The 25901-nt window shown below is 35.0% G+C and overlaps 1 protein-coding gene across 1 annotated transcript in view; it reads left to right on the top strand.

The window, feature by feature from the left end:
- The window catches only part of SLC16A7 (solute carrier family 16 member 7), an 81036-nt gene extending 68170 nt beyond the window's left edge, over positions 1 to 12866 (top strand). The window contains exons 3-5 of the mRNA XM_053977552.1: positions 672 to 815; positions 2387 to 3199; positions 5502 to 12866. Of these exons, the coding sequence (XP_053833527.1) occupies positions 672 to 815; positions 2387 to 3199; positions 5502 to 5773 (1229 nt within the window). The 3' untranslated portion in view covers positions 5774 to 12866. The remainder of the gene's footprint in view (positions 1 to 671; positions 816 to 2386; positions 3200 to 5501) is intronic.
- Positions 12867 to 25901: the final 13035 nt, after the last annotated feature.

Raw genomic sequence — 25901 nt, 5'->3', positions numbered from 1 at the left:
TGTTTGGTTAGTATGGATGTAATTATACCATAAACTGAATTGCAGTTGAAACTGAAAAATGGACTTAGAGCAATATTTTTAGATTTTACAGGATTTTTTTATGCTAAACCACATTTTAGATTTTCCCAGACAGTCTATAGTTATCTTACTGTGCATTAACCCTCCCCTGTTGAAGGCGTAAGGGAAAGAAAGCTTCAGGGGCCAGAGATTTATGTTCTGATTTGACAACATTTTTAAGCCTATGTGTGGTTCTAAGTAGGGGTGCAGGACATGCTGCAGTATTAAGTAATTTTAGTCTGCTTGCCTGGAGGTTCCTCCTGCTCTGTGGAGTTTTGATACCTATCTCATACTTGAAATTCTTCAGTCCTTGCACTTTCAAAATTTTCATTGACCCATCTTGGTATTGATTGTTCGTGAACTGTAGCAATCCCTCTTGCTTGTCTTATGTCTTTAATCTTTTTATTCATCTCCATAACTAATCAGTATTTATATTGTCATGGAGGCAATATATCCACATCCAGTCTTGTGTCTGCAAACTCAGAGAGTGTTTGTAAGACAGATTGATATAGAAACAGTTTAACATTTTCTGGGATGGAAGAGGAAAGCATTCCAATATGTTGTAAATACAGAGTTACCTCTTATGTGAAATTGCATTTTCTTTCTACCAACAGGTCCCATAAGCAGCATTTTGGTGAATAAGTATGGCAGCCGGCCTGTGATGATAGCAGGGGGTATCCTGTGTTCTTTTGGAATGATTGCATCCTCTTTCTGCAATAGTGTCCTTGAGCTGTATATATGTATCGGTGTGGTTGGAGGTAAGAGTCCTGTTTAAAAGGCTATATTATGTTATATCAAACTATTTCTAATATTGTTCAACAAATGAGCCTCACTGATCAAGAATTCTCTGTGTACAGATGCAATCCAAGAAGGTAATAAGATCAGTTAATTTAATCTACCTGAACTATCTAATCCTTTAAATTAACTGGTATGATGATAAAGTATTTCTTAGGACAATTCAGAAGCAACAGATTAATTTATTCAATAAATGCTGTATGTATGTACTTTTCCACATTGCACTATAATTATGGTATAAAAGTTGATTGGCTCATGACAGCACTTATTACAGTCATTTGTGTACAATTTCACCTTCGTAGTTTTAGCTTTCAATGATGTTGCACTGCAAACACTGTAGCAGAGGCTAGCCAGATTCTAGTAGAATTGTGAAAGCTTGTACCAGCTGTAGGTTTTTTTACATACACATACTCTCACAGAAAAGTATAACAACTTTCAGTTCAGTAGTTTCCTGTTTAAAATCCCCCAGGGTCAATCATCAAATAAAAGTATTCATAATCATCTATCACAGGCCTAGATATCACCTAAAGCAATGACTTAAAGTTATTGTAATGCCAGTAAATTAAAGAATCTCCTTATTAAAAGTTGTGGGTTTTTTTTAAACTCCCTTCTCAGAATAAGGAAGGAGAGGTGAAATACTGGCAGATAATAAATGAATGCGATAATACCTGTATATTCAGGCTTATCTTCCTTTATGTTGGGACAAAAGGAGTCCATTTTTATTCAGTGATTAATCCTTAAAAGTCTTATTTTTGATGTCCTAAACTTGATGCCTACTGAAAGAGAAACACCAGAGTCTGGGAATGGGCCTATCAATGAAGAGAGTTTCTCTCTTGTACCATCAAGCAGATGCATATTAGAGTTTATGGCTTAGATGTCTTAATACCGAGAGAAGGCCTAGAGGTTCAACTTTGGGTTCAGTTTATACACTTACACACTTGACTGATCTGAGTGGGTGGTCTGCTCTCGTGTGTGTCCTTTACAACTTCTTAGTAGTGACCTGGGGAAGGAGGGAGAGCTGAATGTGCTGGAAAATAATTTGGTGTTTTATGCTCCAGTTTTACAGACAAGTTGGATCTTAATTAGGGTTGGAAACAAGAAATTAGGAGATTTATGCATTTAAATAAACCCTACATTCATTCTAGATGAGGTGACATTTAATAACTTTTGTTAAATAAGCTAGGAGAGAATTGTATTATAGTTTAGCAAATATAAAAATGGTGAGTCAAGGCACAGATACCATCATTCTTCTGTATGTTATTCCTCTGTCTCTATCATTGCTGAAACACAAAAAGGAGTTTTGGCTTTCAATGCAGCACTACAGGGGACAATGACCAAATGCCACCATGACACACTCTTGGTATGAACACTTACAGACATCAGTGAGGCTGTATTTCATTCTCTGATGCTAGTAGGTTTCAATATTGAGAATCACTGGATTGGATACTGGTCATTTTAAAAATAACTTGAAAGAGCTGGGATGTATTTTTCACTGCATGACCTGCAATAATACTGTGTTTTATGTGTTGTTTAGGTCTGGGTTTAGCATTCAACTTACAGCCTGCCTTGACCATGATTGGCAAGTATTTCTATAAGAAGCGTCCCATTGCTAATGGATTGGCAATGGCTGGAAGTCCAGTGTTTCTGAGCACATTGGCACCTCTCAATCAATTCCTCTTTAATGCTTTTGGCTGGAAAGGAAGCTTTCTTATTCTGGGAGGACTTCTTTTGAACTGCTGTGTTGCTGGGTCACTTATGAGACCTGTTGGACCAAAGAAAGTCCCTCCTGTGAAAAAAGATGTTGAAAAAGGCACAGGAGATTCTGCCTTGCACAAAAACAACAAGAAGTCTTGTTGGCAAACTATGAATAAATATCTAGATCTGTCCCTCTTCAAACACAGAGGGTTTCTGATATATTTGTCAGGAAATGTCATTATGTTTATTGGTTTCTTTGCTCCGATAGTATTCTTGGCTCCTTATGCCAAGCACAAAGGAATTGATGAATATTCTGCTGCTTTTTTGCTCTCTATCTTAGCCTTTGTAGACATGTTTGCTAGGCCTTCCATGGGACTTGTAGCAAACTCCAGGTTTATCCGGCCAAAGATTCAGTATTTTTTTAGTTTTGCTGTCTTGTACAATGGCGTCTGCCATATCTTGTGCCCTCTGGCAAAAAATTACACTGGCTTGGTGATATATGCTGTATTTTTTGGGTTTGCATTTGGAATGGTTAGCAGCGTTCTTTTTGAGACATTGATGGACCTTGTTGGAGCTGCAAGATTTTCCAGTGCGGTGGGACTTGTCACCATTGTGGAATGTTGCCCTGTGCTCATAGGCCCTCCTCTAGGAGGTAAGAATCTATTTCTTTCCTTTTTTTTCAGACATTACAGCATAATCTTGCAATGTAACATTGAATTAATATAAACATTGTTCTTCATGTTTGCACTGTGACTAGAAATGTGCCATTACAGCCTGATAGTAAAAAATAACTGCATCAGTTACTTTTGTCCAGTCTAAAGGCAGCATTTTAGGCAGGGTGCACACATAGTGGAATTCCATCAGGGTGCTGTGGGGCATTGTGCCCTGGCATGATTTCACACCCCAGCTCTGCTCACAGCCAGTCCTTTAGCCTGTTTCTGTAGCCAATAGATGTGGGCAAGGCAATGCGGAGGGTGAACTGACTGAAAGATGTTAGCGTCGCCAACTTCTCTTTTCAAGTGTACGGTGAGCTTAAAGGAAGCCTGGATGTGTCACTTATATATTCATAGCACTTGCTTCTAGCAGCAAAAATGAACAGTTTTTTCAGAAAGTTTTTTCAGAAAGTATCTTCTGTTTGCTATCCTTTTTCTCAGTATTCAGTAATGCTGATAGTAAGCTTTATATTATTGAGATTTCTGATGATATAAGAGATTAAAAAAATAGATGCTCTTTTTCATTGAGAATTTTTATTGAGAAGCATTGGTGTGTATCTTGGTGTGTGTGTTGCAGTATAAGCCCAACAATATAAGAATATAAAGATAGTGAGATTGCCAGCCTAATGAACATATACTGTACCCACATTAGCACTGCCTCAGAAGTCAGCAAGATTATGTGTACCAAAAAGCATTTATATATACCAAAATACTTCAGATTACTGTCAGTATTTCTATGAAAATAGCATTGTTGTGTGCAATTCTGAATATGCCAAAACATTTCCACTCACTTCAGTAAAATAATATTTGTACAAGTAAATTTTTAATACTTCTAAAGGCATTCCGTATTTTTCTCATCATTTAATGTACAAATCCACTTTGGCAAAGGTAGAGCAAAATATATCCTCACACAGACTCTTTCTATGCCACCTAGTGGGGGGTCTGAACCTGTAACCACAGGAGTCCAGTCTTTTCAGTCAGATTCTGAAATCAGTATCAACTCAAAAGATATTAAATCCAGTATTTATGGAGCAGTAGCTTCCACAGTTTTTTTGTTTTGTTTTGTTTTGTTTTTCAGTATATTAGCTTTTCAGGAGTTTTGGAAAACATTTTTTTGTGCTATAACACTATGAATAATTGATTTAACTTGTTAAACAGAGGCAACAAAGGGGGTGAACACATGGAAAAGCTAAGTTCCAGTTTTGACTAGTTCATATGTTTTAAAATAGTGTGCTGAAGCATTGCTAATTCAGAATTTTGTTTTTAAATATATTTTTATGAGACTGCTCATTGATAAAAATCAGCAAATTGCACTATTTACACTAATAAGTGAATTGTACACTTGCAGTGCTATTTGAGTTTGTCCTACTACTAGGTTTGTGGGAAAAAAAAAAGTCTGGAATAATTTCAGATAATTACAATGGCTTGTAAATGTGTATCAGGTGAATAGGCTGGCTTTATGTTTTCAGCCCAGTAAAAACATCTAAATGCATACTAAATTGAAGTGTGCGGCTTAGTCTGTGGGTTTCAATTATAGTGTAGGAAAATGCAGAGCTAAATACTTGGATACATACAAATGTTAATTTGGGAATGGGGAAAATTTAGAAGGAATATCTCATAAATTGGAAGAACTTTTATATTTTTCTCTCCTTGTCATGAAATTTAATCTCAGAGGTCTGAATGTAAGTTTTAGGTACAGGGCTCAGAGTTTAAAACTCAGCAGTTGAGTGTGATGGCTGCAGGGAGAAGCATTTCTATCTCTTTCACCAGTCAGAGGAACGTAAATGTGAAAAGCAGGCAGCTGATGCACAGAGACAGCTGTCTAAAAAGGCACATACCTCTTCATCTTCTTGTCTTTATGCAGCCTCAGTGAGTGTCAGACTGTCACTCCAAACAATAGGAAAACACAATTAAGAGGTAAATAAAATAATAAGGTAATGAAAGAATAATAATGAAAGAATAAAAGAGCTGAAAAACTGTCATTAGTCATTAAGCTTTACTTACTTCAATATTTTATTATTGTCAGTGTCTTCAATGGCAATTGCTATCTTGATTAAAACAGGGTTTTTTTAAGAGTTCCACTGTCTATGTTAGACAACTTTAGCATGTTGAAAATGCATTTCTGCTCCAACTTCAAAACCAGAAAATATACAGATATTTTTCACCAAGGGAAAGATGTGGATTTTATTTGGTATCCTAGTCTAAATACTCTTTTTCTCTCCTCTTATCTTTGTATTTCAGGTTGGTTAGTAGATGTTACTGGTGAATATCAGTACATGTATTTTGTCTGCGGAGTGATTGTGACTGTGGCCAGTATCTGGTTGTTCATTGGGAATGCCATCAACTACAGGCTTTTGGAAAAAGAAAAGAAGTTAGAAGATGAGAAACAGAAAGCACAGAAGAACGCTGACCCAAAGGAAGCAGAACCATTAACAAACAATGAGAATGAAGATGCTTCCAGCAGAGCTGATAAAGCTCTTGAAGATCCATCAGAAAGAGAAACCAATATTTAATCTGAAATATAGCTCAGAAGGCAACATTTCTGACCTCTATTAGGAATATGTCTTCAAGACACAGGCCAAGTTTTGTGGTAATAATGATCAGTCACAATATTGGATGGGAACAGATTTTTGCCCTATGGCAAGACTCAAAGCTAAATTACTATCTACATTTTATTTGTTTCAGTGATACAAAATTACAATTAGAGAGGTAGTGACTCAGTGCAAATGAGTCCATTAAATTTTGACTCTGGACAATCAAGAGTCAAATAAACCAGGCTATAAAGCCTTCCAATGACAGTTTTATTTAAGTGTATCTAGTGCAAAAGTATCTCCTACGCTTATTTGGGAAGATACTTGCATTCATCTTTATGATGTGGTTAAAGTCTGTTGAAATAATCTGCCCAAATTCTACTTACCATTAATATTAAAGAGAACATAAAGTCAAAGATGTGTTTCAAAAGAGACATAATGCCTAACAGTAGCATACTGAAGCATTCTTCTCTTTTGTACACCCGCTAGATAAAAAATATGGCTACATAAGCAATTATGGATATAAAAGTTAAGTGTAGGAGACAAATAATTGGTGAATGCACCTCTAAAATGCAATAAAAAGCTGATTTATAATATATTCCAGAAGTAGTTTCCTCCAGGGACAGCTGATTACATAGTATTTCAACATAGATATATTTGAATTCCAAGTCTGGTCACACTTTGCTAATTCAAACTAGCTGAAATCTGACTGTACATAAAAGGTTTAAACCCAAGATTTACATTTCTAACAAGAGTGGCAATCAGTTTGTTTGACTATGTATTCCTGTGTACCTGAAGGATCTGGATCAGACTGTGAAGCCATTTTCCTAAAGGGACTAGATTCATAATCAGCTGATGTTAAAAGGATACTAACCCTTGGCTTTTGTGGCCTTAATGAGTTTCATGACAATGACTTCAAAGTAGATGCTTGGCTTTATTGACAAGTCGTTAGTTGTTTGATGGTTTTTTGAGAGGAGATTTAAGATCTAACTTCAGATCTTTGCAGATGGGTAGCTTCCCAGTTCCCACTTCCCTTTCCCATGAATTTAGTGAAAAGCTACTTCTTTTTTTGTAGTGCTGCTTTGAGCAAAAATGCTGCAAGGCACCTTGACAATGCCAGTCTGGAAGCTTTGTATTGACACATCAGTTTTATGCAGGATGTTTAGTCTTGTGTCTACAATTTCACGCACACCATCATATAAATTAAAATGTATACAATTGTTCCTCTTCCTTTAGACAAAACAAGGCATAAACCTACAATTTTACTTTACACAAATAATTTAGTACTGCATTTGAAAGTTAAAAGTGCAAGCTTCTGAAGATAACATGTGAAATTATTTCTGTTCTATTTCTAGGTAAGGAAAGGTGCTATTCATTTTGGAGGGATGCTTATAAATGCCTCAAAATTTGTGAAAATTAAGGGTCTGATTCATAAAACATTTATGCACTGTTTATGCAGGAAACACCTACACTCAATTCCAGGAAAAGAAAATTATTCATTAGTCCTCTTCTAAATTTCAAAAAGTTGGAAATATATTGGACATAGAGCTAACTGTGATAAACACACTTTGAAGTGCCAATAAAAAAATTAAAAACTCAGTAGCAAAATCTAGTAGGTATGGGAGGGCTTTTAAGAAAGTTATTTCTTAATATTGATATGTTCAATATTATTTTAATTTTTCTTCTAAAAATGTTGATAGTGTTTGCTTTTGTTTTACTGGTTTTTCATTTTATAAAGTTCCACAGTAATGCTGATTTTTTAAATTTTCTCATCACTGTTTCAGGGAGAAACATGAATCTACTCTCAGCATGGTACAGAATTTAATACCTGCTTTTTACCTAGTTATATTCAGGAAAACCAAACTTCTCCAACAAATCCTGTCAATTTTTAGGAGCATCAGAAACAAAATATATGCATTTCAGAGTTTTGGGAGAAAATATGTGTTGCATGTTCAGACTTGAGCCGTGTATTGTGTAAAGGGGAATGACTCAGTCCCAGAAAAATTATAGTTCCTCTCCCAAGCCCCAGCTTCAGAGAGGAAGTAAGTACATTGCACCTCCCTCTGAACCTTAGCCTTGCCAGCACCCCATGACATGAAGCATTGCTCTCTTTTTGGCTGTACAAACATACTGAGTGAATTCCAGGAACCGTGAAGGCCTTGTGTGCCCATAGCCAGAAAGTCATGAGTTTTATAGACACTAAGCTTTCATACAGTGAGGATTATCAGTTATAAATACTGGATTATGAAAGATGAACTGAAATTTTAGCTGAAGAGTGGTCATCAGGAATATCATTCTGCTCTTGATAGCCACTGATAGAAATGCAGAGATTATTTGAAAAGAGATTAATACAGGAACTGAACCAAAATGTCTGAGGTAAAATTGTAGGTGCTTATTGTTATAAAATGGTGATAAAAAGAAGTCTCTCAGGAAATATGCAGGCAACTTGCCTGTTCTATGCAGGATCTCAGAATACAAAACAAAATGGCATAGGAAATAAGGGAAAAATAAAGTTCCTCGAGCCATAGACACACCTGACCACTAGTAGCAAAAATTATCTCACTATCTCAGAGGAAATAAAAATTTCTATAAACACTCTACAGAGATGCTACTCTTTCATCTCTGGTCCATTATGTTAAAAGGCAATAGGAGTGCAAGAGCTGCTTTACCACCACTCACCAATATGCAGTTTTTAATCCCATAAGGCAAAATGATGTGGCAGGCAACTAGAGTAATATAAAGTAGGAAGAGCCAAGTTAAACATTTCCTTACACTTCTTTCATTACTCTTTCTCTAAATAATAGCAACAAAATAAAACTCATCAGCATACTCTTGATACTACTGAATATTAAAGAAGTTAAAACCCAGAGATGAGTGGAGAAAATTGGAACTGTATCTATGCAAAAACTGCCTTGAATTAAAAACCTGTGTCTTCCAAATTACAGGTCCTAAAGGGGCAATTGCCTAGTATAGGTAGCTCTTATTTCTAAAAGTAATGATAATAATAAATTGCCTTGAATCAACTTTATTCTGAACATCAAAGTAGCAAAATGAGTATAACTTGGCTTCAAACTCCTGAATATCACTCCTTCTTGCACTGACCTCTAATTTGTACTGTAAATCATTTCATCACTACATTTCTGCTTTTGAGATTAGACCTGGGTATATACATAATTTCTCTGAGTTGCTCCGGTTTCTCTTAATTACCTCACCCTCAGTTTGAACCAGTGAAGGGTCAGGACTAAGACATTCCCCTGATCAGTGATGAAGAAATGTACTCAAAATTTCTAGCACATGCATCTCTTATGCACTCTTAAGAATCTGTAGTCTCAGTCAGTGCAAGGAAATCCTTAATTGGTCTTGTTCTCATTTATGCTCATGTATACTTCATTCTTTTAATTTCTCTGCTACAGTATTGCTAAGCCTGATTGCCCTTTTTCTCTTCTAGAAAAAATAATGCAAACATTTTAAAACTAGTAGGAAGGTGGATAGCATCAATAGTATTTTCCCCAATTTCATATCAGGGTTTAATTTCAAGTTGTTTTAAAGTGCACATCCAGATATTTCTCACTCTTTTGGGTTTTTTTATGTCATATATTCTATTAGCTGGAGAATTCTCCTGTATTGCTCTTTCCAACTCAAGAGAAAGACTCCTCACTAATAATTCTCAGTACTATTTCAGGAATGTATAAAAATTTCACCCCTCCCTTCTCTCCCCATTGAAGCGTGGTTGCAATTTTTGTTAATTCTGTATTTCCATGAAGTTCAGAAAAGCATCTTTTTATATTAAAGGCTACAGTGCTTTTATTTCAGGAGTTTGTTTTGTGAACTGTTTTGACAGAGCTAGGGAAAATCTTACTTCAAAAAGATTTTTTTTAACTGATGCTGTCCTTATTGAGAGGAGATATAGCTTTACTTACTGCTGAAATGAATGGCAGCAATTTCACTGACATTTATTCAAAATTCACATGAATTTTAATAGTCGTGTTGCATATCAGCATCCACTGTGCTTAGAAAACATTTGGCAATGTGAACATGATTGTTCCTCCCAGAGAATTCTCATTCTTTTTAAACATTCCCCACCTCCACCAGCCCATACTTCATTTTAACAAAAAATTTGGACTGGGTATGTAGTGACTTATCTTTAATTATTTCTTGTTGTTTTTCCTGAAATGACACATTTCCATCTTGCCAAATGCAACATTTTTCACTTCCTTCTTTCATGTCTGGTTGTGAATATTAGTGGAGAGATGTTACTGGGATACATAAGTTAAAGATACCACATACAGCCAGATTTTGGACTGCTATCAAGATTTTACTAAACAAAGCCAGTTACCGCTTTCATAGATGAACGTGCTATAAATGACACTGACAATTTTGCCTATAACATAATTGAATCAGGCAATTTTTGTTAGCTTCTCTATAGATGACTATTTTTCTACTCACAGAGAGGAATATAAAGAGAATTTTAAAATAATTATTTTCAGAGATGGCTTACCAGTTTTAACAAGGCTGTTTGGATTTTTTTGGGGGTGGGTGCACTTCTGATATTTGTGCAAATATATATATAATGAAAGTGCTTGCATGTACTATCACATTTTTGATCAGAATTTGCATAAGCATTGCTGTGTAATTTCAACATAATTTGCATGTTGTAGTTTTGCTGTTCAAATTTTTCTCATCATCTACCTCTCAGTTGAAGTTTGGAGACTTGCACAACCCTGGAAGAATAGAGTTAGCAAAATGCAAAATGGTAATAAATTGCAAAATGGTAATAAAAGTCCAGACTATTAGAAAGTCTCCCAAATATTTAAAGCTGCTTACATTTCTGTTTTGAAAACAGTGTATATCTGTGACCACATCTTTGTATCAGTTCACATATCTTTAATCTTAACCCATACCTGTGAAGTTTTTGCATCACTGATCTGGTTTGAAAACTCAGTGTGTCATTTAGCTATCCAAAGTCTAATGATCATTCTGTGAGATGCTGGCCCACTATTCTTTTTTGTTTTCTTACAATTTCTGAGTTAGGGAAATTAACAAAGTTAATATATCTAACCAGTTTATAAAATTATTACAGAACATTTTGCATCCCTGAAAAAAAAAAAAAGTGTTTTTGGGTTAGAAACAATCGCAAATTTTAGCTTGCTTTTCCTTTTATGGGGCAGTTGAAGGAAGTAGTCACAAAATATTAGATTGGGGTCAAGGAATGATGATTATTCTTCATATGCTCTTTACAAAAGCAGAGATGATTGTTCCTTCAAAGATATTTTTTCAAACCATTCTTGCCTTCTAGGACCTAGTATATAGTCCACTAAAGCCAACATAAAAATACCAATCAAAGAGCTTTACCAGACATTGGAGGTGATGTGGCTTCAGTGGAAGTTTCAGCCTTATTTTCTCCATTCCAAATCTCAGGACTATCAGATATAACACAGCAAACACAGGATTTGTTACAGCTGGCAAATTTTCTATGCCTGCATAATATTCCTAATGAATCAGTCCCTAAATTAACACACAATATGTATTATTTTAATAGTCTATGTAAATAAATTAAAAAAAAATCCCACCATACACTCCGAATGTAGATTATAAAATACAGAAGATATATTTGAATAAATATCCAAACAAGTCTGTCAACCCCAAAGGAAATTATCTATTTCCTTTCAAGCCTTCCTTGAGCAGTTTATAACCTTCATTTTTCTTATTTCCAGAGAAAATGGTTTATGTCGTCTGTGAATGTATATATGGACATATATAAGGGAATATATATGCAGATGTGTTATGTGTGTATATATGTATTCCCCTATATATAAAACTCTAATTTATATATATTATATATATTTATGTATATATAAAATATATATAATGTTTTAGAGTAAGTTGCATATTGTGCCTGATAAATGAAACTTAATTGTAAGCAAATAAAAGCTTCCACAAATGACAGGAAAATTTGAAGCTTTTCTGTAAGACCATATGTTATTTTTCAGTTTCTGCTAGATTTATTTATGGTAGAAATTAATTCAAAAAGCTGCAGTATTACATAACACTGGTTTCTAACCATGACTCAGTTCAAAACAGCCTGAGATCACTGAGAATGTTCATTGAGGTAGATGGCAAAACCTACATTGTAGGTGAACTTGTTGGTGGGGTGTCGTTGCTATGGAAATATTAACTAAATGGTCTCTGAACAGACTGCAACCAATGTACTGAGTTTTTTTCTAATGTGATCTGTATGACCAGCTCATACAAAGTATTGGTGGACATGGTGGACAAGTATGGAAAGTGAGAATACTCAAACCCCTGCAAACAATATTCCTGTTAGATTAATATGTGAAATTCTCCAAAACATTAGTCACTAAAAATGCTGACAATGTATCATACCTTTTACAAGTTTTGCTGGTTTTAATTTGTCTGCAAGTAGGCCCATGAAAAGTCTACATTTGGCTCTCACTCTTCATAAAAGTTATATCTTAAAATTACTGGGAGATTTTTCAGAGTGGTACATAAGTCATTTACATAAATTCCCTTCCTCAAAGAGTTATACAGCTGCATTTTCCACTTATAGCCTCCTTGGAAAGTTCACCGCATCTGCAGCTTATCAACAGAACCTGGTATTGCTATGCAATAATTAAACATGCAGTAACCATTTTTGTTGACTAATAAAGTTGTTTCTTCCTTTCTGTATTTTGCAATACTGTATGGTTTTTACTTGAATATATTGGCTAGATTTTGTTTTGACAATCATTTATTAGCTAGAGGTGCTATTTATGTTCCAAAGAGATATGAGTGAATGATAACTTTCTCTTTTTAGATGCCAAATCCTTTTTTTGACCTGACAAAATTCATTGTTCATAATGTATATTAACCCTGTAAAATGCTTATGCATTGCATTAAATTGTATTTAAATGCATTTTTGTTCATTAACTTCTATTCCAGGCTTGTACTACTGTGTAACATGTCAAGTTTATCCATATATATTTATGGGAAATTACAATGAAAATTGTATATAATAAGCAATTGGGAGAAAAACAGAAAAATTAAAATAAAATTTCCATGTAAAGTTTTTCTGAAAGGATGTAAATTCTATTTTCTTAGGCTCCTTAATAGTATATTATTTACACCTTCAGAGTGTGCAAATATTCATAGATATTTAGATTCACTTACTATTCAGTTGTAGCAAAGATCTCAAAATCACTTCTTGTTGCATACAGAAACAGAACTTCAAGATTTCCTGTGGAGAAAAGCTACTACTAGTAGCAGAACATTGTACCAACCCCTTACTATTCCTAATTTCACCATAATTAGGACTTACTCTCATACAAAACTCAAATACCATCTGGAAACCAGGGATTCTTTTCCCCATTACTTGGACTTGGATGTGTTCCTATATTCCATGTACATGGAACATTATTCCTTAGTCACCAATACTCATTTTCCTACAGAAGAGGAATTTATCCACGTCTTGAAACAGTGTATGTAGATAAGTTTCACTTTATATCCTCTGAATGTTATCTGTTCCTATGGTTTTTTTTAATTTATTTCAGTCTATGATTGCTTGCCTCAGTTAAATTGTTATTTACAGAATGTGATTGAATAATTAAAATTAAGATATTATGGGGGGTGTTAGAGACAGTATTCAGATGCACCTTTGCATACTATCTACACACCATTTAGACAGATGCACAGTAGGCTACTAGAAAACAAAGATATAAAAGATGAACTATTGAATAAGAAATAAATAACTGTATCAAAGTAAATGGTTGTTATATTTCTAATAATGGTAAAATCTATTTTCAAAGAATTATACATATAATCTTCATGTTACAGAAATTTTGATTCAGCTACCGAAATATGTTTAGATTTTGTTTAGATTATGGACCCTTGTCATAGTTGCATATCTAACTGTTTTAATAATCATAAAAATCTATTTTCAGACATTGACCAAACAAAAAAAATTTAAAAAAAAGAAGTTTAAAATATCTAGTAGTAAAATTATCCCTTTGAAACAATTAAGAAGATACAATATTTAACCCTGCTCAGAGACACAGTTGATATCACTTTCATGCCTAAGAATATGTTGCCTCACTAAGTCTAAATGCATGACTAAAATACATTGCTGAGAAATAGATACTGATTTCAGAAAAATCATTTCTATTACTGAAGTTTTGTATTTTGATAGTGTAGTGGCAAGATAAATGTAGACCTCAGTCTGTAGGTCGTCTCTAATATCAGCTGTTACTGTTTTCCAACAAATGTTATTTTATTCTAGTAATGAGCCCTTTTAACTCTGCTGATTCTTCCAAGTCAAGTAAATAGATTGCATTTGCCATTGCAACTCAACATTAATAGCTTCCACAGTTTTATTCTTCTGATCAGGACTTTAAAAATATTTTCATTCATTGAAGTTCCTAATCTATAACGTGCAGTCAACCCTGAACTTGTGCGGGATCTGCTGTGCCAGCTGGTTCCCTAAAAGTCTGTGGGACCTGATGGGATTTATCTGAGAATACTCAAAGTGCTGGCTGATGCCATTGAAAGACCTCTATTAATTGTTTTTCAACAGGCTTGAAGAGGACCCAGGTGACTGGAAGCTGGCAAGCATCTGCATTTGCCATAGCACATTAAGTTCTTGCTTCATCTTCTTACATTACAGATAGAGATTAGAGGTACCAGCATTGTTTTTTAAATATAAAGTCTGAATCATAAGTCAAAGAAAATTAGGTGATATATATAGTGCATTAACAAGAGACACATAATTGGTGATTGTGATTCACTGGTTGAATAAGTAGTTCCATTTCATTAGGTGACTTCTAATTACCCATGCCTGGTGACATCAAACTGTAAGTCTGTCTTGGTTAAAATATATCCATTCACTGAATACCTGTTTTTGTCATGGAAACTTCTTACAGCATCCTATTGTATAACATAATTATGTTCTCACCTCAAAACTTATATGTGAGAATATGATTCTGCTCTTTTTTTTTTTGACTAGTATGAGAACTCAGTCTTGCTGGTTTTTCTGTACAAAGGAACTCCTGACCTAATCCAAACTTTCACTTTTTTTTTTTCACAAGATATAAAATAAAGATGATACACCTGGACAAAATCCAGAAACACTGAGTCAGATTTATATTTTTGGGACATTTTACCCACTTTTTATCAATTAGCGCAAATGGATCTTAAAACATCTGGGACTGTACTGGCTTGAATTCAGTTTAAAATTTTATAATCACAGATTTAATGTATTATCTGAAAATTACCTCAAATCAATATTTCACATTAATATATGAGAATTTAAAGTAATTTGGCAAAACTAATATTCATCTTAGATCATTTTCTTTTCTGGGATTTAGCCAAAATTTAGAGTAAATGGGCCTGGAAGGTAATTGTTACTTCTCTTCTTTCATATGTTCTCCTCCTAACTTTGTCACTGGTACTGATCATACAAATGTGAGAGACTGAAACAATGATTAATGGTTTCAACATTGTTAAGATAATCAAGCACCTTTGTCCACGTTGGTGACTACTGACCACTTGACCACTGAAGGCCACTGCACCCGGAATATGCCTCCAGACAGGAATTTGGACTCTGATGGGAACTTGAGATAAGATAAAGGTGATACTTTTGTCCAAATATCTCAGGTCTAAGGAGAAGTAAACAAGGATGAGGGAGAAGAATGAATCCACAAGGGAAGCCAAACTCAGCAGCTGTGCTGGAAATCATCTCTGGCTGGCTTCATGGTGGGGGAGGCCACAGCCTACAGGCTCATCTGCTGAGGCCAGGTGTGTACACACTCACCCTGCTGCTCAGGGAGAGGCGGAGAGCTTTTGGGGGTGTGACAGAAGGAGTGAACACCCATATACAAACTATCTCAGTTGTAAAATCTCCCAACAACAGCAGCAGTAAGAAAAACAAAAAAAACAAACAACCCCCCCCCCAAAAAAAACCAAACAAATGAACAACCAAACAAAAAAAACCCAACAAACCACTAAAAAAACTTATTCTTTTTCAACTGTTTGGACCTTATATGATACAAAGGACCTCTGAGAAATTTCTTGGAAATTGTGACATCGCCATAAAGAAAAAATTAATCAAAATGCATGTCTAGAGGAGATACTGCTTAGCATTTGCAGATATAATCCTAAAATCCTGCAAATATTGTTTCAATTTAAGATAAAATTAGAATTTATTGCCTGGAAATTATCAGTTTTAATTTGAGTGCTTTTAACAGTAATATCTATGCAAGGATTTATTTTGTTTCGTTAAAAACACCTATGAATTTTCTTTCTTTTATGTGTTTATTTTTTTCAGAATTTAATTATAATTTTTTTTACCCCTAGAAATTGTGTAAACATAGTTAATCAAGCAATATATGTTTATATATGTATAAAAACTGTGACAGCAGAATAATTTTCATGCCTTGTATATCAACTATATACAGAGTTCAAGTCAATTCTTATGGCTGTTCCTACTTCCCTTTCATATCATTTTTCATAAGCTGGAAATGTGCACAGTCTATTTTAACACTTTAATGTTTATGAAATTGGAATGGAAAATTTGCTAATGCTTTCTTTGTTTGTTTCTTAATTTAAGACAAGCAGAAGTTCATCAGCACAATCTGTTTCTGTTTTATCATCCTCATGAATGTTCATGAAGATCTACAAACTACTCAAGCATTTAATTAAACTTGTATATGGCACTAAATTCTCCACACAAAATTTATATGAAATATTTAGGAAAATATATTATGAAAACATAATAAAACTTGCAAAGCTTTCTTTTGAAATGTTTTAACAGAATACTAAAAGAAAACATTTATCTTATAGTCTTATAATCATAATCTAGTTCAGATATCACTAACTTGTTTGTGTTTGTATTTTCCACAAAATATTTTCAGAAATGGTCTTGTAGAACCTTAAAGCTGTGGCTAGGTACCGAAAGAAATGGCAACACTTTTTGATATATCATACATGTATCATTTTTCACTTACAAAGAGTTTATTTTAGAGAAACAGTGATTCATTTTGCCAAACATCATAATATATTTTGATTAATAACTGCAATTCCAATTTGGCCTGAGTGATAAATGAATAGCATTTAGGCATCATAATTTTTCAGTTCAATCACTGAATTGAATAACTGGGGGAAAATGGTTGAGGATTAAATGAAGAGGGTTTTTTTTTCCCTCACAGAAAAAGTGCTTATTTGCCTTAATTACAAAACAAAGCTTTTCAATTCCATTTTCAACCTTCTAAATGGAAATAAAAGGAAAATTGGATTCCATTTATGAAACAACAGTGTTTAGCAATGATCACATTATTCATCAGACATATTGAAAGACAGATTCAGTTCTGCCTGACATGAACGACCCCATGATTCCCTCTTCTAAAGCTGCTGGGGATTCAGGACTGAGTTTCTCTCCTGCTCATACTTTTTACTGCCGCAGAAGTGAGCCATCTTTCATTTCAGTTTGCACAGTGACACTTTATTATCTGGACTATATGTCTTCCAACATCAAATATTTTATGCAAAGTGAAGGAACACCAGTAAAAATAATTACTAGTACACAAAAAAATTGCTTTTGCAAAAATCCTCTGTGGATTCATGGTTGCCCAAGTGTCTCACAGCAAATACATTGGTTTGAAAAGTCACAATACCCACAGTTTTTAAAAGACTGAAAAAAAAGTAGATTGGCATTGATAATCTATTTCTTTTTACTCAGCTGATATCCACTGCAAATAATAAAAGGCCTTGTTATTGGGACTTAATAAAATCCATAGATTTGGGGTTTTTTGTGTGTTTACTTTGACATTGGATTTATTGTATTTGTTTGAGGTACAATTTCACAAGGGGACCCACAAGGATCATCAAGTTCAACTCATTGAGTTCCAGCCCTGGAAAAGACATCCCACACCATGTGCCTGAGAGTGTTGTCCAAATGATTTTTGAACTCTCTCAGGCTGGTGCTGTGACCACTTCCCCTGAGGAGCCTGTTCCAGTGCCCAGCCACCATTTGGGTAAAGAATCTTTTTTTAATACCCAACCTAAACATCCCCTGACAACTTCAGGTCATGTCCCTACGTCCTGTCACTGGTCACCACAGAGCAGAGGTCAGTGCCTGAATCTCTTCTTCCCCTCATGAGGAAGTTGCGGATGGCAATGAGCTCTCCCTTCAGACTCCTGTTCTCTAGGCTGAACAGACCAAGTGACTTCAGCCTCTACTCAAGGCTTCCTGCCCAGATACTTCACCATTTTTGTTGCCCTTCTTTGGGCACTATCCAATAGCTTTACATCCTTAGCGCCCACAACTGCACACCATATTCAAGGTGAGGCCACAGCAGTGCAAAGCAAAGCAGAACTTGCTCAGATGGGGATGCTGTGCCTGATGCACTCCAGGATACATTTGGCCCTCCTGGCTGCCAGGCCACACTGCTAATTGAAAATGACTGCTTCACAGAACTAGGTATTTTTCTTCCCATCCACAAACCCAGAGGCATAAAAGTTTCATATGGATACAAAAGGTTACTGAAAATGAGAAATTTCCTCAAAGTAGCAATTATTTTCTAGGGGAGTTAATCTTTCTGGCAATGTTATTCCCACAAGCAACAGTGTCATTAAATGGTCTTAATTCTGGGTTCCACTCTGTGGATATTCTCAGCTCAGTCAGAGAGAAAGAGAAAGGTTTTCTAACCAGGCGAGAACCTGGGAATCAGTTGGGAAAGAATGTAAATAATTCTCTAATCTATCTTGTTATTCACATTGTTTATAGATATGTTCCACTACTGTGCATCATTCACTGCAACCAATGGTGTGAGATGTTTTTACTCTAAGACCAATAAAATTAATCCTCATGATGTTCTCTATATATAGAGCAGTGCATTTGAAATAAATTGGAGTTCATTTTCTTTGCCTTCTATCTGGAGTTCTCTGTTCCCGTCCTGCTCAACAGCATCTCACTCAAGTTTACTAAAGCAAGATTTTTGTCCTAAAATTAATCAAGGGAAACATACTAAAATCTCATTTTTAAGTTCTGTCTTTGTAACAGCAGCAGCAGCAGCAACCTGGAAGTTCAGTGCATCTGGCAAAGGATTGTAAGCGGGCTCTTAGCAGAAGTATGTAGTCCTAGGTATTGAAAGTGTGACATACTTCATTGTCCTTGAGAATGACACTAACAGGAGTTTACAACCAGAGAACTGTTTTAAGTACTTCAGTTGCTGTAGGGCATCAACAACAAGCATGAATCACCCTGAAGTCATTTACAACCCCTGTTTGAGTATCTGTAAATAACTTATTCCCACACTTGTGTCCTCAGACTCAGCAATGTGTTTTCTGTTTATTGAAGCAACAGTCACTGTGAGGCTTCCAGCACAACCTTTCTCTCACCTTCCCCAGAGTGCTGACAAGAGATCTGACTGTAGAGCCTAAAGTGGAAATTGCTGGCCTCATACTTTTTGCACATCCTCCGGAATACAGCTAAGCATCTACAATACACCGCTAAGCAATGCCTTGCTTCAGTGCTGCAAGGTGCTCAGGTCAGGGGCTTGTCTCACTGGGTTACATTAAGAAGCATCTGTTTTAAATACAGTCCAGACTCTTCCTCACTCTGCCCCAAACCCTGCCAAGGGATGATCACAAACCTTTTAAGCTAAATAGTTTGTGCAGTTCTTTCTTTTGCATTTGAAAACTTAAGTGTGGATGAACATAACAGACAGGGAAAAGGTAGGGTTTTTAATTTAGGGAGTTCTCTTTCTGATATATTTTACCAGAAGCATGAAAAAACTCATATGAATCAATCAAAGGTCTTTGTGAATAGATTCTTGCACATAAGGGTGTCCTAGGAGGGTTTCTCTGCTAAGAAATATTTGGTCACTTTATGGAGAAATACATTCTTGGACAAAAATTTTTTGACCAACTGACCAAGTGACTGGGAAAATTCTTAGCAATCTCATGCTGGAGGTACCTTAGGCTGGGTGGAAGGAACAAAAAACAAGTTTCAACTGTAACAAAATTACAGAACAACACCTCCATAGCTCTCTCTTCCACTCCTGAAAAAATGGGGGTTTTTATACATACTTTACAAGATAGCTTATACCTTTAGAAAATTGGCCTTTTTGAATAGAATTACAATATAAATAAAAATAAATTAAAATGCAAGATAAATTTAATTTGTTTTATGTCTTTACTATGAATTATTACAGGAAGTACAAGCAACTTTCTAGGCCTATTTTCCTACCTTTCTAAGTATACAAGAAGTCGTGGCTAGAGACCTCAGTAAAGAAAGGTGAAACCCATGAATTCAAGGGATAATATCAGTAATCACTAATATTTTTATGTTCTCAGAACACATACTGTTTTCCATGTGACCTTTTAGCAGCTGAAGAACCACTTCTCCTGTTATAGAATTGCAGGCAATAAGTTCTCAGCATGAAACTGCTAGTATCCCTGAAGAAAATATACAACACAGCTACTCACTTTCTAACACCTCTGGCCTGAAAAGAACTTCATGGTTCAGAAAAAAATCAGATAATTTTAAAATATTTCTCTACTCATTAGCTTTTTTTTTTTTTAAGTGGGGTTTATTACTATATTACTCTTTCATAGTTCCTAGTCGCAAGACGAAATGCATAAAAGCCGAAAATCTCTGCTTTCCCATGAATATGCAAGTAATATCTAAGCTAAAAGCAGGTAAGTGCAGTCTAGGAGCTGGTCTTTACCTGGCTAGCTATTCTCTCACATTTTTCTTTCACAAGGACTTTCTAAATGCACTGTTGTGTCTCTCAAAATGGTCTCTAACTGAAAATATATATGATTACTGCTGAGTAGTTTTCTTACTGCAATATGGCTTTGCTACTGCATGACAGATTGTTACGTATTACATTGTAGTCACTCAGTGAAATATTTATGTCACAATAGCCACTTGGAGAGAGAGAGAGAGAGAGAGAGAGAGAGAGAGAAACAGATTACCTAAAATAGAGAAACAGATTATCTCTGTTTAAGTATAAGCCCCACCATCTCCGTTCTGCTATCCTTAAGCCTGTCTGATCCACATCAACAAGCAAATAGCTCTCTAAACCACAGTATTTTTGCTACTTGCATCTTCCTGAAAGCAGCTCAGAACAGGGTGTGTGTGAGAGGAGTATGTACTGATGAGCAGCACTCCAAATTAGCTTTGTTAGTAAGACTGTTAGGTGAGCAGAGAGAATGGGGAGGTCTTCTAGAGCCACATGCTGTGGTTGCTTCAGCTTTTCCAACCCATGTGTGCCTATGAGACAATCATAAATGAGTTGCCTGTTGGAACACTACATTGAAAATGACAGTATCCTCTCAGGATTAGCAAGTCTGTTGTTCTCCAAAGCCTTGATTTCAAAAGCACAAATAAAAGGAAGAAGGGAGAAAGGAAACGAGTGCAATCCACAGAGGACACAGTCAGCTCTGTTTCTTAGTTAATGTCTGATTTATGAAGTGTAAAGTGTTACAATCTCTGATTTAGTTAACAATAGTGTTTCTGAAACATTTTATGAACTAATGGAGATCACAATTAGCCTCCTGCCTTCAGTTGCAATACATGACAGAGACTTACAGGTTAAATGCAGAGTTTATGCCTGCTGTGGTGCAATTCTCAATGTCACTTTTTATTTACAATATAATTTCAATTACATTATAGAAGGGTTGAAACAAATAGACCTTTAAAAAGACAGTTTATGGCCTTCTACAGTTAAGCTTGTAATACAGAGCAAGAATGAACATGCATATTGTGATGTTCATCCAAAGCACTGGATTTACTGAATTTCTGAATATATATGAAAACCGAGAGTCTCCATGGAGCTCTGGAAGTTTCAGAGTTGTTCAACAGGTTTTTTTTCTTGATTGCAACTTGATTTAAATGAGTTGGTGGCTCTCAGCTGGAGATGTCAGGAGTAGCTTTGAGATTAAAATCTTTGGGTAAATCTTTGGGTAAATCTTACCATTGAAATCTATCAGCTGTTATGCAGGTAGCAGTTCTGGAAACTGATTGTGACTGCCAAGAATTGCAATTTTTAAATTAATCCCCAGGAATATTTATATATATATAATAAATACAAACACAAAAATAATTAATTTACTTCAGTAAGCAAATACTTTACAGAGCTATTTTCCCGATCTCTTTACATTTAAATAAAATAGGGTTGTAAAAAGTCTGTCAAGTTCACTCATCACTAACACAAAAAAATTCTCTTCCCAATCAGATACCTTAAAATCTCCATTCTGAATACAGCTTTTATCTCTTAACTTTCATTTTCCGTAGCATATATGCACAAAGTTCCATAAGAATCTGCTATACTAAATATATGCTTTCTATGGAGCTCTCCAGGTAACTTTCAGCTGAATTTCCATTTGATTCCCTTCAATTTAAAATATTAATCATTAAAAAAGTTTCATACTTCAACTTCTAAAGCTTTTCTGCTCATAGGGAACAATCCTCATTTAATTCAGGCAGTTTTTCTATATTCATAATTAACTGTCTATTTTATATTTCATCTACTTAAGTTCTTCTGTTAGGAAGATTATATATGAAAGTGTCAGAAACTTCATCTGCTTGCACGGATCAGTAAGTGAGGTCTATCTTTATAATCTGAGTCATCAAGAGAATCTTCTCAGAAGATTAAAGAAATGCCCTGAAATGTTCTGGCAATCAAAGTTGTGTAAAGTCAAAAAAGCATACTTGCTGCTCTGTTCATGAAATCCATACTTTTACAAAAGAAATGAAAGGCATCTTTGGCCTTCTCAAACTTCAAAACTGCAGCTTAGAATTGGGTTCAGGAGAATAGAAATTTAGTTTTAAATCTTTAAAGAGTGATGCAAGTCTTCTTGTAAGAAGTCCAGCTGGGACTCTCTACATCTTTTAAAGTAGTTTCAAGAGGTGTACTAAAGTACAGAAAATTGTATGCATTAAAAAAGAAAAAAAAAAAAAAAGGCTCATCAAAGACCAGGCTAATGTGCTGAAGCAACTCTTTATGTAAGGATCTGAGAATTTTCAATTTTATGGCGATCTATAACTTTCTGACACTCTCTGTTAACCTGGTCTTCTGGTGTGCTGCCCATTGTATTGCAGTAAATACCTATGCAAAGGAAGTAATCATTCTGGTTTTTTTTACAGCATTATGGAAAATGTCATAGTCATGACTCTCATTTAGTAAGAGTTTCTTTCCACTTCAGAGGCAAAACAGTTTCCATGAAGTTTCTTGGCTTATATTTGAACGATATTTGTACTCAACATAGGTATTTGTATGCAACACTATGAGAAGAAAAAAAATGCTGACATAATGCAAGAAATTGTTAAGATTACCCTCCAAGAATTAAATGAGATTTGACTGCTGTATAAAAGAGCTATATCAACTGATATTTGACCATTTGAGGAACTCACTGTTTAAGTCATACATCATATAAAGCACTACAAGCCTGGTGCTAAGGGCTGTCAATTTGTCATAAATAATTTGAGAAAAAATGAGAGGATTTGATGTGTCACATGCTAAACTGTGAAAGTGATTGAATATATACAGAAAAGATCAACACATGTTTTAAGTAAAAATAGACCCAAGTAAAACTGTATTCATAGCTTGATTAAGTAATGGCATTTGAGAACTCAGATATTTGCCTGATGTAAATCAGCACTATTACTACAATTCTGCACAGCAGAAGCACAATCTATTTATTTTTTTTTTTTTTCTTCTACATAATAATTACATCCAGCTAGCAAGAAAGACAGGAAAGTTTACAGCACAGGTTTTATGAAGTTTGAAGAAGTCATAGTGGAAAGCATTTCAGGAAAATAAATGGACCTCCTAATCCCTGTGAGCTCTGTAACTAAACTGAACATTTTCACTAGAAATGCAGTGGCTACATGATAGAGCTGATATTGTAACTCTATTAACAATAAACCTAATGGATATTTATGGATGTATTCTGTAACTGAACTAGATTTACACTATTTGGAAATATCTCTCTACTAGTATACTGCTAGTATTTGATACGTCAGCCATTTAACATGTCAAACCACTTTCTCTTTGTTGTCATAAATTCTAGAAGAGGATTTCTGCTGTCCTCAGAGCTCTACGTAATTTACTTTTCAAGATGTCTGTCTCCTCCTGCACATTGTGACTGTGGAATATCTATCCCTGTCCCTATCCCTCTCCGTGTCCCTGTCCTTCTCCCTCTCCCTTTCCTTCACCCTAACTAATTTTCTTTCTGCAAAATATAGTTTTTCTTCAGAGTGTTCAGATTTCATTAAAAATTAAAAAAATTGGTTTTGTGAGTCATTAATAAAAAAAAATCAACAAAGTTATCAAAATAAAAAATCTGTTAAGACCTATTTATTTATCAAGCAGTAGAATTCAGTATTACAAACCCAGTTTACCCCTGGGGTAGGGCTTGGTCAGACTGCTGTTCATAAATTTATATTTCACAGAACCCTGACCCTGATGATGTTTTGCAAAGAACAAACGTTTTTTTCTCCTTTCAGGATCTGCCTAATGGATTTCATAGTACATTGATCACCAGCACAAATGTGATACCAGAAATTGGGTCTAGTAATATTTTTCCCTATAATGTTAGCAACAATGGAAATTATGTAGTAACTTTCATATTGCTCTGCATTTATTGAAGATCATCATGTTTCAGTTCTTAGTTTTTGCTTGACCTTAACTGGATTCAATACTAATATTCAACAGGGCAAGAGGAAAATATGATATTTGATACATGATATGATCTGATAAGGTGTGATATGTTGATATACTTACTTATTCCTTTTGAAATATTAAACTGAAATTCTACTATTTGTTAGCAAGCTTACTATTGTCCATAACTAACAGGGAAAGGGGTGGCTGTAGATTTCTTATCTTTTTACAAATAACATGATATGGAAATTTAAAATACAGAATTGAAAAGCTTTGAAAAAAATAAAATCAAGCTAGAATTCATTCATCACTTCCACGCAGTAAGAGAAAAATATGTACCTTTACTAACGGTGTTGCTGGCTCTATCTTAGATAAACAATATGTTGTTTACAGAGAAAATTTCTGTTGATAAAGCCAATTAAAGCAATCACAGTTAGGAACATTTAGACCTGGACTTTGAGCTGACACTCCACTTCACTGACTTTGTCCTCTTTTTTTTAAACTGAGCAACAGATGATACAGCTCGATAGTCAGCCCACATATTCCAGTTAGTCTGGGGTAGCTAATCAAGTTCCTAACATTTTTAAAAACTTAGAGTATCTGCAAGTGAACTAATACATTGATGATTTAGAGAAAAACCATTAGCACAGCTATCCAAGAGTCAATAAATGAGAACTGCTGCATCCTGCGTGCTTTGAAACTAATCTGCCTAATTGGCTCCTGGAGTCTCACTTCAAAGATGCACTTTTGTTTTCTGATAAAAGAGATTACTAATTACTAAGTGTGGGATTGGGTCAGCCTTGATGAGGAACAGAAAGAAAACCAAAATGGCTTGCCACCCTATCTAGTCTCTGTCGCTAAAGAAATGACCAGAATCTGTGTGAATTTTTCAATCTTTTCCAGCAAATATTCTTCCTCCTCTCCAAGTCATGTTGGTATGCTTTCCTGTCACTTCTTTTTTTCTGTATTTTTGAACTTCATTTTTAAAACTCCACAAGTATGTGCTGATTTTTTCTACAGTATCTCAGACGTGAAAGAGAAGTAATGGTAATTGTTGTTTCCTCCTGGTCATTGTTAAGAATCAGATTCTGCTGAACTAAGTATAGAGAATAATCAAATAAATCTAAAACAGTACAGAAATTGACTCATATACGTCTTCAAATTGGACTCAAGATCTTTAATCTTTTAGTTGCAAGGTTTTTTTCTAGTCACTAATTTTCTTCCCAGTTTATTCTTATGCATCTTCCTCTACAAAATTCTTTCTAGATCCTCTGTCCCACTGAAATTATCTTCTCAGCAGTAAGTGATGCTTTGTAGGGTATGGAGATATTGTGGTTATTCATTGTTTGTGTTTTCTTCTTTTCTTTTTGAATGGGGCATCATAAAAGACAAATCACAGAATTCACTTCAGCCACTTTTACAAATTCAAAAGGAATAAAAAACCTTTTGTTTTC

Source organism: Vidua macroura, chromosome 5, assembly GCF_024509145.1.
Source record: "Vidua macroura isolate BioBank_ID:100142 chromosome 5, ASM2450914v1, whole genome shotgun sequence".
NCBI lineage: Eukaryota > Metazoa > Chordata > Aves > Passeriformes > Viduidae > Vidua > Vidua macroura.
This window is presented reverse-complemented; position numbering and strand designations above follow the sequence as displayed.